Source organism: Sapajus apella, unplaced genomic scaffold (assembly GCF_009761245.1).
Source record: "Sapajus apella isolate SASKATOON/1434 unplaced genomic scaffold, GSC_monkey_1.0 scaffold67, whole genome shotgun sequence".
In the NCBI taxonomy this organism is placed as follows: Eukaryota; Metazoa; Chordata; class Mammalia; order Primates; family Cebidae; genus Sapajus; species Sapajus apella.
In genome coordinates, this window is record NW_022437007.1 from 11,406,244 (window position 1) to 11,420,007 (window position 13,764).

General features: G+C 39.4%; 1 protein-coding gene across 1 annotated transcript in view; it reads left to right on the forward strand.

Moving 5' to 3' along the window:
* Positions 1 to 8,904, forward strand: part of RNF175 (ring finger protein 175) — a 50,080-nt gene extending 41,176 nt beyond the window's left edge. Inside the window, 3 exon segments of the mRNA XM_032248621.1 lie at positions 3,442 to 3,575; positions 6,489 to 6,590; positions 8,576 to 8,904. Coding sequence (XP_032104512.1) covers positions 3,442 to 3,575; positions 6,489 to 6,590; positions 8,576 to 8,696 — 357 coding nt within the window. The 3' untranslated portion in view covers positions 8,697 to 8,904.
* Positions 8,905 to 13,764: the final 4,860 nt, after the last annotated feature.

Consider the following 13,764-nt stretch of genomic DNA (forward strand, 5'->3'; position numbering starts at 1 on the left):
TGAGGTCAGGAGTTCGAGACCAGCCTGGCCAACATAGTGAAACCCCATCTTTACTAAAAATAAAAAAAATTAAAAAAAGACCAATAGCTAATGCATGTGGGTCTTAATACCTAGCTGATGTGTTGATGGATGCAGCAAACCACTATGGCACACATTTACCTATGTAACAAACCTACATGTGTGTTCCAGAACTTTAAATTAAATTAAATAAAAAAAAGAAGAAGAAGAAGAAGAAGGCTAGGAGTGGTTGCTCATGTCTGTAATCCTAGCACTTTGGGAGGCTGAGGTGGTTGGATCATAAGATCAGGAGTTTGAGACCAGCCTGACCAACATGGTGAAACCCTGTCTCTACTAAAAATACAAAAATTAGCCAGGCGTGGTGGCACATGCCTGTAATCCCAGCTACTCAGGAGGCTGAGGCAGAGGAATCGCTTGAACCTGGGAGGGGGAGGTTGCAGTGAGCAGAGATTGTGCCACTACACTCCAGCCTAGATGACAGAGTGAGACTCTATCTCAAAAAAAAAAAAAAGAAAGAAAGAAAGAAAGAAAGAAAAAACAGTGTAAGTATCAAGAAAAGGGTGAACTTTTGGACTGTTGTCTCCATTTCTGGAGCAGGACCTAAATGGCTATTACCTTGACTTCCTCCCCACCACATTTATCCTTCGCTCCACCATAGGCTCTATCTTACTGTTTTCCTAAAGCCTGCAGCCCAAATTCTGTGGTAAAATGCTGGAACAATACAACGGCCTTTCTTATAAAGTTTAAGGTGAGCACAGGAAGGAGCATTTTTATTCCCAGTTTCCCCAACAAAAAACGGTAGTTATACCCCTTGGAAAATTCCCAAGGCCTCTTGCGTTTATGGACAGAAAAGAATAATTAGAATTATATGTGGCTGTTTTCAAGTGGACCAGGAAGAAGAGACTTCACCTGGCAAGACAACCAAGTCTTTAAGCACCAGCTTTTGGGAAACTTCTCACCTGATCCAACCCGACCAGTCCTTAATATCTTGTCATCCTGTCTGTTTAGTCCAGCTACCAAATCTATAAAAACCACTGCTTCAAGCCATTGGTACAGTCACCGGTGACTTGGATTAATGAGGGGTGTGTGTGTGTATGTGTGTATGCACAGACACCTGTGCATGTGCTTGGGACTGAGGTAAGGAGATACAATCTCCATTCCCATATCAGTGCCTAAGCCCCACACTAGAGCAAGTCAGTCAGAATCTCTGGGAGTAGAGCCAATGCATCTGCTTTGCTTAAAAAAAAAAGAACTCCTTAGGAAAAGGAATGAGCTATTGAGCCACCAAAACCATGGGGTGAATCTTAAATGCATATTGCTGAGTGAGAGAAGCCAGTCTGAAAAGGCTCCATCCTGTATGACTGCATTTATATGATTTTAGAAAAGGCACAGCTATAGAGTTGCTAAACAGATCCATGGTTACTAAGGCTTTAGGGAGGGAGGATGGTTGAGCAGATAAAGCACAGGAAATTTAGAGTGGTGAAACTCTTCTGTGTGATACAATAATGGTGGATACATAACACTATACATTTATCAAAATCCATAGAAATTGTGAACCTTAAATGTGTGCAAACTTTAAAAATAATTTAGGAAGTCAGAGAATCCAAGGATAGAATTCAGGTCATACCAAAAGAATCTAACCATATTACAAATGTATGAAATAACCTCATTGAAAGGGGTGGGAAAAAAGGTGCTAACCTAAGTAACTTTGAAATGAATGGAGATGATAGGACCAAAAACGAAACTGTCATAAGCACTGTACTCTAGTTAAGTTGTTGCTGTCAAGGCTATGGGCTAGCAATTTTGATACCACCATACATGTATTCTGTAATTGTTTAGCTTAATATATATATATATATATATATGTACACACACACACACATACATGGATACATGAAATATTTACAGATATGTGTATGTGTGTGTATGTATATATATCTGTGTGTGTGTGTGTGTGTATGTATACAGATGAATTCCTTGCTCTGTCAGCTAAAAGGTCCTGGGGCAATGACACCCCAGCAATAATGAGCATGCCTAGTGTCCAGATCTTGTTTTCGAATATTATTCTACAATAAAACCAACTGGGCTCCTTGAAGAAATGGCTGACTATAGGTCTAGGCAAGGAATATACAATATAGGCCTGGAGCATCTCATAGTGACCAAAAGCAAGAAAGTGCTAAAAACAAAAGAACCCCACAATGATTGGGGATATGTCAAAGAGACACAGAAGCCAACTGAAAGAGCTCCCAATGGCCAAAGCTGGAATTTGAGCAACAAAATAGTAATAGTAGTAGTATTGGGTTATAACCCAAAGCATAAAATAAATATCCATGAGTCCACATTGATATCGATAAATGATTGAATAAATAAATAAGTGGAAGAGAATAGTCAAATCTGTGCAGAAGAATTCCACATAATTTATAGAGATTCTCCCTCCCTGAGGAGGTTATGATGATTACATTTGAGAGTCAATTTGCCTAGGCTATGACACCTAGTTGTTTGGTAAAAACACTAGACGAAATGTTACTGTGAAGGTATTTTGCAGACATGATTAATATATATAATCAATTGGCTTTACGTGAAGGAGATTACCCTTAATAGTTTATGTAGACCTCAGCCAATCAGTTGAAGGCATTAAAAGCAAAAACTGAAGTTTCCTAGAGAAAAAGGAATTCTGCCTCAAGACTGCAACATCAGTCCTACCAGAGTTTCCAGCCTCCTGGCCTGCCAACCTGCCCTGCAAGTTTCTGACTTGCCCACAAATGTATGGGCCAATTCCTTAAAATCAATCTAATAATAATAATAGGGAAACTGGGTATGTGGTATATAGCCAATCTCTGTACTATTTTTATATCTTTTCTTTAAATCTAAAACTATTATAAAATATTTCTTTTTAAAAACATAAACAGCTACCTAGGGATTCTAATACGCTGCCAATGTTGAGAACCAATGCTTATCCACAGTACTGGAAGATGCAGATATCCCAAGGTAAAATTCCAAATGCGTTGCCTTCCAATGGTGATCACTCAGCATGCACCCAATAGTAACATGGGGATTTAAATGACAGAGAGATGCCTAGGTTTACTCCAGAGATCTGAATCAGAATCTTCAGGAGAATAAAGGGAAGGGCCAATCTATGGATAAAGTCAAAGGATAAAAACGATTCCTATGAAAGGATTCCTACATGTGGAAGTTAGATGAGAAGTTATAATTGGCAATGTGCTTTGGGTCCATTTGGAATTCAGTGGGTTTTTCCTGGAAACCTTAACACCTCAGTAGCATTCTTCCTACAGGAAAAGGGGTCTCTCATTCTAATCCACCTTAGAAGCAGTGCCTGTCCCAGTGCCTGGCAGTGGTTTCCTGCCTTCAGAGAGTGACATGTGCTCTCCTTTCCAACCATGCTCTGTCCATTTCCTCTGATAGTTCTACAGTGTCAGCGAGATGCCTACAAGGAGCTTATCAGGCAACATCTGTGCAGTCTGTGGGCAGAAGATTATTGTGGAGCTTGATGAAGAAGGACTCATTGAAAACGCCTACCAGCTTTCCTGTAATCATGTGTATCCTTTTTAAAGGAAATTGTTTGGCCTTCATCAAGCCTCCTTCTTTCCGCCCTCTCCCCCTTCTGTCCCCATCTCCTCCATCTTGCTAACCTTTTGTCCCCAAACCCCAGTCCTCTATCCTTTAGCCCAGTCTTTCTTTTTGAGTCTCTCTGTTTGTCCCTGCTGATTAATGAACTGCTAATTAAGGTGAACCTCCTCCTCCAGTCATTTCCTTTTTAAAGAGGACTCTTAATGCTACATAGACAGGAAGGCAGCAGCATCTGAGCAGGGTGCTGGCAGGGAAAGGGAAAGAAGGATTTTGGAGGTGAGAAAAAGGGTGAATTATCAGGTGCAAGGGAGAACTTAAGACTAGCCAGGTGGAGCCACAGGTCTGAATCTTAGCAGACAAAGAAATACAAAGTGTACTTTGCCTAGAAATAATCCTAGGAACCTACCTGTGGCAATAGCAGTCTTGTGGGCAGCCAAGGGAGGAAACCAAGCCTTCTTCTCAGCTTCAGTCTTCAGAAGAAGATATGGCCACAGGCAGCAAGACACCTTGGATTAAAAAAGCAGGGACCAAAATTTGGACCTTTGTTCTTGGACCATTTGGCTCCTCTACCAATGGGTTCTATCCCAAATAGCTATCCATTGGCTGAGGGATCTTCAGATGATAGGTACCAGAGAGCCTAGGCCTGGAAACCAGCATTCCATGGGAACTCCAGTAACCATTAAGGAAGGCCTCAAGATGCTGAAAAATGCTGACATAGAGACCCCTGAACAAATCAACCTCCGCTACCTGAACATGTTTGGATACTACTTTTGCTATGGATACCAAAGTTAGGCTTAGGTTAGCCAATAATCAGTATTTTAATTATTCCTAAATACAAAAAAGGGCATCATTTATCTTTATTTTATGGTATAATATAAATGTAATAATGTCATCACTACGTACCCAGTCAGTTCAAAGCCCTGGCATTATGAGATGGTTAAACCATCTATCTTTTGCCTAAAGCCCACTTAATTTAGCCAGTCATACCTCAGTGTGCAGTACCTATGATTCAATTCTGTTTAATCTGGAAAGTTTCCACTTATTCAATCCTGAGCGTAAAACCTGGACCAAATGCATCTCAAAAGTAATAAGAGCCTTTACTCCAATATTTAAGCCTTAAAATCTTAAGATATCCCATATGGATTGCTACAGTTGTTTTTATTTTTCAGTGTGATACCTTTCCCAAAAAAACTCATTCTTTGTAGCAACTTTCCAAGTCTGGCCCTAGTTTTAAACATGAGTTACATTTCAAATGTTGGAACAGAGCCCCTTCTGCCATTTGCAAGTGGAAATATTTTCTCTCTCCACCTTTAAAAGCCCTGAGGGATTGTTGTACATGTGTGCATATGTAATCTAAAATGTAGTTGCCTTTCAATTTGCTTTTCAGGGAGTATTATTAATGGCCCATTTTAGCATGAGTCATATTAGTGAGAAATGGGCAAATATTAATGAGTCCTATTAACAAGGATGGGTTATCTGAGTCTCGCTCTGCAGCAGTTCTGCAAGTGTGGAGATTTTTCAGCCTTCAGATTTTGAAGATGAAAAAGAACATTAGAGAGAACATGGACATTTCAGTACTGGCTCAATGGCCCCTGAATTCTATACCTCTGTGGAAGATGGGGCTGTATTCCAGCCCTTTTGAATGAAAGGCTGTATGCATTATGGTTCAAAATCTTTGTAATAAGATACCACTTTATTTTAAAGCATATTGCAAAAATGACCCCAATTCCAAGAACATAAAATAATGGAAACTCTTAGTTACATTGAAATGTAATTCTGAGGAGTAGTAAGGCCTTGCCTTACTACACTTCCAAGCTCCTCCGTTTGTTAGGAAGGGAACTTCTACACCATTGCTGTTCACCTGGGCGTGTAGCGGGGCAGTCAGAAGATCATGTGATCTTGGCCCAGAAAGTCACAATGGGAGCAGCGATTGTAGAAATAAACAAATCAATAGAATGGATTTCATTATAGTTCATCATTTTGCCAAATCCATATTATCAGGGAACATGGCAATACATATTTTCAAAAATAATCAGTTTTGAAAGAGTCATTCAAATGTTCATTCAATAAATATTTCTTAGGCATGGCTTAAGGTGCTGAGGACACTGAGATGATGAGACATAGTCCAACGGGTAACACATGGTCTAGGAGAAATATTAAGTATAGAAAGTCATGCTACACTAGAGTAAGTCCCTGGTGCTGTGAGAACCAAGGTTCACTCTCAAGTTTGGAGACAAAGGGTCAGACTTTCTGGACCAGGAGACACATGCAAATGGATCTATAAATGCCTAGAGTTTGAGAAGTTTATTAGGTATATATTCCATTAAAATAATTGGCTCCTTATCAGTAATTTTAAAAGTCAAGGAAAAAAATTTATGAAGTTATTAGAAATATTTGTAACTTTATGACCACAAATAATTTTAACTTATCTAACTGCCTAAGACAAGTCTGATTACATGAAGCTAATGAATAATGCACAAAAAGTAGAATGGAGAAATGCCACAGTAAATGCAGGAGAAATGCACTATACCAAGGTGGGGAACTATAATGATACAGTTATAGAAGATATTACTGTAAAGAAAAAAAAAAAGGACTTCCACATTCTTTTTTGAAAAGAATGTGAAGAGGAAGGAATAGGGGAGCAGAGAGTAGAGAAGAAGACCAAGAAGCTGGGTAAATTCCTGAGGGTCATAAAGCAAATGCAGCTGTGACTCTGGGCTCACTGTCATTGGGGGGTCCCTTACAGAACCTCCCCAAAAAAGCAACATGCCTCATCAAGTCATGACTCCACCACTAGACCCTGAAGGTGGGACCATTCCATCCCATCATGAACCAGACATAGCCCTTTTATATCTGGAAGGCTCCCTAACAGGATGCTTCAGCTTTCATGAGTTCTGCATCCGAGGTTGGTGTATCGTAGGGAAAAAGCAGACGTGCCCTTACTGCAAAGAGAAGGTTGATTTGAAGAGGATGATCAGTAATCCATATCCTTTAAAACAAAAAGGTGATAAGACATTATCTTGAATGTTTCTGGGGATATATTCTTTGATCAAAACTTTCAGTATTTTTGTATAGTTCCAGCAGAAAACTTTGTTTTCCCTAACCACCTATTTCAAAATGACGTATGGTCTCTTTTCTCCTCTGTGCCTATATTACTGTTCTGGTTAGAAAGTTAAATGCCAGAAAACATTCCACTCTTTGTGTTCTGTATTTCTCACATTAAGGGCTGTAGTGGAAATGTGATGAGTCATTGCAAAAAAACAGGTACAATACATGAAAGAATAATCAAGATGGATGGATGCATGGATGGATGAATAAATGGGTGAATTGGATGGGTGGATGGATAGGTGCATATACAGAAAAATTGGAATTGGAATTTTAAAAGCCCAAATATGAACTAGAGTACAGAAAACTATTTTTAAGATATGTTAAGGTATGCCAAATTTTATTATTCCCAGAAATGAGTAGGTCTTTTGCCCTCTGGATTTTGGCTTTTTAAAATCCATGCCATGCATCATCTCTTCTTAGGCCAAACCCTAGTGATAATAATATTGAGAATAAATAAATACCTACAGAGTTGGTCAGCTTCTGGCAGCAACTGAGATTTTTATAGACATCAGAGATGAGCAGCAGATAAACTCAAGCTTCATTAAGGTCACAGGAAAGTAATGGCCCCCATCCAGAGCTAACTAGAAAGACTTAGTCCTCAACCTCACTGTCCCAAGACCATAGTATATCTCTTTCAGGAAGTGGGTGAGAATGGGATGAAAACATATCCTCCCTTAAACAGAGGAGCCCTGACAGGTTGGCATCAATCTACCAAGTACTATCTCTTCTCTAAGAGACAGCCTTTCTGTACTTTCTAATAGTCACCTAAATTTTACAATGCTAAAGGAATCACGTTCTCTGCTCTCTGCTCCCCTATTCCTCACCAACCCTAAACCTATGATTTAACAGTGGCTACTGGCAGCAATGCCCTCATCTCTGAGCACTGCAGATCAGGGAGGGATTTAAGGAGGGCATCAGAGAAGGAGGCAGCATCCGCTGACTTTTGGATCTCAAGGCCCATACCATTGCAAGAGACCACCCTCTGCAGTACCTGCCCCATCCACTGGACTTTCTCAATGAGTCAGTGCCACTCAAGCATAACTAAAGGCTAAAGGTGTGCGATGCTCTTTCTGCCCTCCTGTTCATCCACTGTCCCGGAATTCCTCTTCTAAAATGAGAAGACCAAGTCCAGAAAAGTTTTTGGTTAATAACCTGTAAAACCTCAGTACATAAATCTTTGTTATAAAATTGGTGATGATATGATCATAAAAGTCACCTAAAATGATACTTTAAATAACAAAGGGCAATTCATTTCTTTATGTAGTCTTGAGAGAATAAACTTTTGAATAAAACAGGTACTACTCTTTTGTTGAGACTCAATATAAGAAAAAAACTAGATGTGAAAAAGCTGCCATTTTGTTTGTAAAATTGTTATCATAGAAACTATGCATTCATTAAGCACCCTAGCACAGTTTATCAAAAATAGCAGAAAAAGGTCTTATCTGATGAACCAGTGTTATTCTTGTTAATATACAATGAGTTTGCTCTGATGTATGACTACAGGAAAGCCCTGAGCTGTTTTTGCTCATTCAGAGCAGCTTCCACCATCCTTGGCTTTCTAACATTGTCGTTCCCCTCTTCTTCCTTCTTTTGGCATATACCCTTGCCTGTGATTCTCGTTTTCTAGTTTTGGATTTTATTGTAAAGAATTTCAGTTTATTTTCAGAAATTGGGTGTGGTGTAAGTAACAATGAAACCATAATGTAATAAAACTCATGTAAGGGGCTTTTAATTGAGCACATAGAATTAACAAGAAAGGAAATACCCCTTCATTATATTGCTCATTATATTTGCAAATGACATTTATGAATATTTCTGCTACTTGGCTGTATATCGAACAATCTCCTTAACTGAGATTTAGCTGGGAGCGCACACATTTTCTGTATGGACAAATCCTGGATTGGCTTCGTTACTTGGTAGCCTGGCAACCTGTGGTGATAGGAATAGTTCAAGGCGTTAACTATTCACTAGGGCTGGAATAGTAAAGCAGACTTATCCCAGAGGCAATCATGGTTGAAATCCCTGGTCCTACATTTAATACAATTTTTTTTTTATTTTAGAGATGATCCCAAGTGTTTAGAAAACTAAGTAAGTTTTGTTGTCATACTTAAAGCAATTTGCCTATGTGGAAAGAATTTAAAGAGAAACTGAACCATGGAATAAACAAATAAAGCATATTTTTTCATCTTTCCTATTTTAGTCATTTTTTAAACTCATGCATATGACACATTTGTTACACCCCACTATGGACATTCTACTTCCAGTTTGACTGATAACGGTATCTGTAAAGTGTTTCAGAGGTTTGCAAAGTACTTCTCACATAGAACATTTAGCCGTAACTAACACTTTTTCATCAGTTCAACATCTTCAAAGTAGGTGGAGTTGTTAAGTAATCTATGATTGGGGACATTATGCTTGTCTTCCGCTCCATGTACTTGTTACCCTGTGACAGCTACTGCACTACTGAGCTCTTCCATAGATCGTTGGTTACTCCCAAAGCCTCTGACAACAGGTTCCACACCTTCTTAATGGGCCACAGGTACTTTGGGTTTCCTGGAGCTGCCAAAGGTGCTCAACCCATGCAACAGCTGCACTAAAGCAAGAAGAATCACTTTTCTTTTGTTCCACTCTACGCCCACATGTACACACACGTGCACAGTCATTCCATTGTGGCACTCTGTTTTTATTTTCTTCATAGCACTTATTGATACTGAAATCCTCGCACAAATTTCTTGTCTTCTCCTCCATGAAGACAAAGAATTTTTTTTTTTTTAAAGATGGGGTTTCACCATGATGGCCAGGCTGGTCTTGAACTCCTGACCTCAGGTGATCCACCCACCTCGGCCTCCCAAAGTGCTAGGATTACAGGTGTGAGCCACCACGCCCGGCCAAAGACACAGAATTTTATCCGTATTGTTCCCTGCCATATCCCCAGCACTTTGAGCACTGCCTAGCACATAATCGGCAGTCAGAAAATATTTGTGGAAACAGTGAATTAATCTGGCAAAAGGGAACAAAATTAACTAAATGGAGAAGACCATTCAGAAAGAACTAATACATAAATGATGATTAGACTCTCAAAATTAATTTGTTTTAAATTACTGGTCATTTGATAAACAGCCAACGCTGTTGAGAATTTTTCTCTTTCAGACTGTCCAATTCTTCAGTATTATTCAGTCAGGTCAGGGTCCATGGGCTAGTTGTCTAAGGTGTTATCTGAGCTCATTGCCTCATGACTGAGAATATTAAGGGGCATGGATGCAAAGGGTGAGATTGGAGCAAAAGTTTAATAAGTGAAAGAAGAAAGCTCTCCACAGTGGAGAGGGGAGCCCAAGTGCAGTGCCATTTTACACTTGAATGTAAAAGCTTTTATAAGAAACTCCTCTCATCTCTGTAGCTGTTTGAGTAACTTCTCTTATCTGAAAAGCTGTCTGCACAACTCCCCCTATCTATCCAGCTGTGAGATGTTCTCTAGGTAAGCACAAAGCATAGCTTTTTTCTTGTTTGTATAATTGTGAGTTTGTCTTAGGCAAGCCCCCCTCTGTTTCCAGTGCAATCTCCCATGGAGCCCCCCATGTTCATGTCTGAAAAGGGGAGGAAACATTTTCCTGGGAACCTGCTACACACAAATAACAAAAGGCTTCTATGCTGGACCTTGTCTGCCTTTCTTGCTTATATGTGCAGGTTGAGTGTTCCCCAGGCTGCTCTATTTTTGCCTGTAGCTGTGATTTTTCAGGCAGGCTGCTTCTCCGAAGACTAGCCTTAGCTGTCTACCCAAATGATTTTTCATTTTCTCCTCTCTCATTATGATTGATCCACCATCCAGATTATAGAATTTTTAATTGTTTATTTCTGGACTCCAAAAACATTCCAGTAGTTCAATACTTACTACATAGTAGGCATATTCAAGGGGTAGGGAGATAAAACAAGATTCCTGAGTTATAGTCTATTGACAAATAAAAGACTTCACATTTGGATAAAGCACTAACAAAAAATTAGTTTTTCTTCTGTTAAACAAAAAAGGAAACTTTACATTGATCTCTAATTTAGTTTCCACTTACCTTTTATGTATAGCCACAATGGTAGCTTTTAGAACCACTTAGAACTCTGGGCAAATAAGCCAGTGTTTATCTGCATGGGATTCACAATGACCCTCAGAGTTCAGGAATGTCAGGTAATCACTAAATGCCTCAGAAAAAAAAAATGAAGATGCCATTTTCTTTATACAGTTTAAGAATTTACAATCTAATCCCAATTTTGTAAAGTAGTGTGGAAATATACACTGAAAAAAGATTGGAGAGTGTTATGGCTAATACTAGGTGTCAACTCAATTGGATCGAAGGACGCTTGGATAGCTGGTATTGTTTCTGGTGTGTCTGTGAGGGTGTTGCCAGAGGAGGTTAACATTTGAGTCAGTGGACTGGATGAGGAAGACCCGTCCTTAATGTGAATAGGCACCACATCAGCTCAGGTGATCTGCCCACTTTGGCCTACCAAAGTGCTGGGATTCCATGAGCCACCAGGCCCAGCTTAAAGATTACTTTTTAGAGATTATTTTAAATCTATCAATTAACTATGAAGCTATTTCAGTTGCTATTTTAAGTTCTTGAAATTAAACACAGATCAAGTGAATGTTAAATCTACCTTGTTCTCATAATTAACATGGTGCTTAATGTAGGAAACAGAAGTAAAGCAGAAAGTCCGTTATTGTGTTTGGCATCTGTGGAATCTCAAGTTTGCTTCTTCTAAACATGTTCATTTTTTTTCCTTTTTCGTTTTGTTTTGTTTTGAGACTGTGTTGCTTTGTTACCCAGGCTGGGGTGCAGTGGTGCAATCACAGCTCACTGCAGCCTGGACCTCCTGGGTTCGGATGATCCTCCCACCTCAGCCTCCCAAGTAGCTAGGACCACAGGCACACACCACCATGCCCAGCTAATAGTTTGTATTTTTTGGTAGAGACAGGGTTTTGCCATGTTGCCCAGGCTGTTCTCCAACTCCTGGGCTCAGGCAGTCCTCCTGCCTCAGCCTCCCAAAGTGCTGGGATTATGCTGGGCCTGATTCTTTTTTAGACTGGCTACTCTCCTCCATAACACTCTCCTGGGAGTTCGTGTGAAACAGAAGCGGCCCTATGTGAGTTCCCAAAGGATTGAAGCTTGTTCTGCACTTATTGAGCATATTTCTTTGGGGTATTTTTCTGCAAAGAGCAAGGTCCCTTATATCCCTGCTAGTATCCATAACAGAAAAATACCCATTTACAAGCCATAATATGTAAGGGAATGAAATCTCTTCTTGGAAAATAATAGCAGCTAACATCTGCTACAGACATCCCCCTCATCCCACATATGAAACCATGGTGCCCATTCTCTTGGGCATGGTACTCTTGCCCTCCTCACCCCTCCAGAGAGAATGGGAACCAAGGAGCTTAGGCTTATGGTTTACTTACATTCCTACCTTTCATACTCTCAGTACCTTAGGATATAGAGATCTTCATCCCTATTTTAAAGACAGAAATACTTTTTGGGTCATGTCAAGTGACTTGCCAAAGATTACATATCTACTAACCCAGGTCTTTCTGACTCCAGTGCCCAATTAACCACATAAACCCAGTTCTCGTTGAGAATTGAGCAGGGGTAAAAGGAGGCTCACTCCCTTTCACATGATTCCCAGCTTAAGAAGAAAGTCACACAGAATCAGCAAATAGCTCTTAGCAAAGTATGGTGCATCAAAATTTAATGGGTGCTATTATTATACCTAGACTGCAAAATTAACATATGGTAGTAGTAGCTATCTTTAAATTATTGTGTATTAAACTATTTTTGAGTCATTATGAGGAACCTCTAGGTATATATTTGCTTAAAAAATCTATTTAGCTCACGTGTACTTTTTAAAGTGGGAAATGGAGGAAAGGGCGGGCCTTTTTAGAATTAAAAACAAGACTTTTCAAAGAAGGAAAAAGCAACAATATACAGGGGAAACAGACTAGAAAACAGGAACTGAGAGTCCAAGTGACTGGACAATAACTAGAACTCAAAAGGTAGTTAGAGGCTGAGGAAGACCAGAGTTCAGATGTGGGAGGTGTCTTTCAAATTCTCCTAAACTGAATATTTATTTACATTAATAGTTTTGTTAAATTACAGGAATACATAATTTACCGTATCTTGTGCCATAGACTCACTCCCTCAAGTAGCTATGGCTGGAGAAACTATCAAGTAACCAGAAAGACAGATCCAGATCACATGAAAATACGCCCTCTAGGTATCTCTCATCCTGTAAAGTTTAATAGGAAACACACAGCACTTTTTTCTAGTAATAGCAACAAGTCTGGGGGAGTGCCCCAAATACTTTGCCTTGTTGCTTTTGACAACAGTTGCACGGAGAAGTGACAGCTGGGTGGAACAGAGAATGCCCTTTGTGGCCACAGAGGAGTCTCTTAGCAGAAAGAATAACACAGTCATTGAGAATCTTAAACTCATCTGTGCTATTTCCTAATGAACTAAGCCAATTGCTACAGTTACAGTTGGCCCTCTATGTCTGTGGGTTCCACATCCACGAAGTCAACCAACTACGGATCAAAAGTATATTTTAAAATTCTTTTAAATAAAAAATAACAACACATCAAAATAACACAAATAAAAAGACAGTACAACAACTATTTACATAGTATTTACATTGTATTAGATATCACAAGTAATCTAGAGATGATTTAAAGTATACAGGAGGATGTACATAGGTTATATGCAAATATTATGCCACTCTTGAGGGACCTGAGCATCTATGAATTTTGATATCCATGAGGATCCTGCAACCAACTCCCCTGGATACCAAGGGAGGACTATATTCAGATGTCAATAATAGACTTATGATCATGGTTATCCATAGAAGAAAACCCAAAAACCAACTTTTAAGTCTGGCATGTTTTTATAAAACAGCACTCTAGACAAAATTTGAAGTTTTGTAGTTTTAGTAAGCAAGTCCTCAAATGACAGTACATCCATGCAGTTATTATTATTATACTTTAAGTTCTGGGGTACATGTGCAGAACGTGCAGGT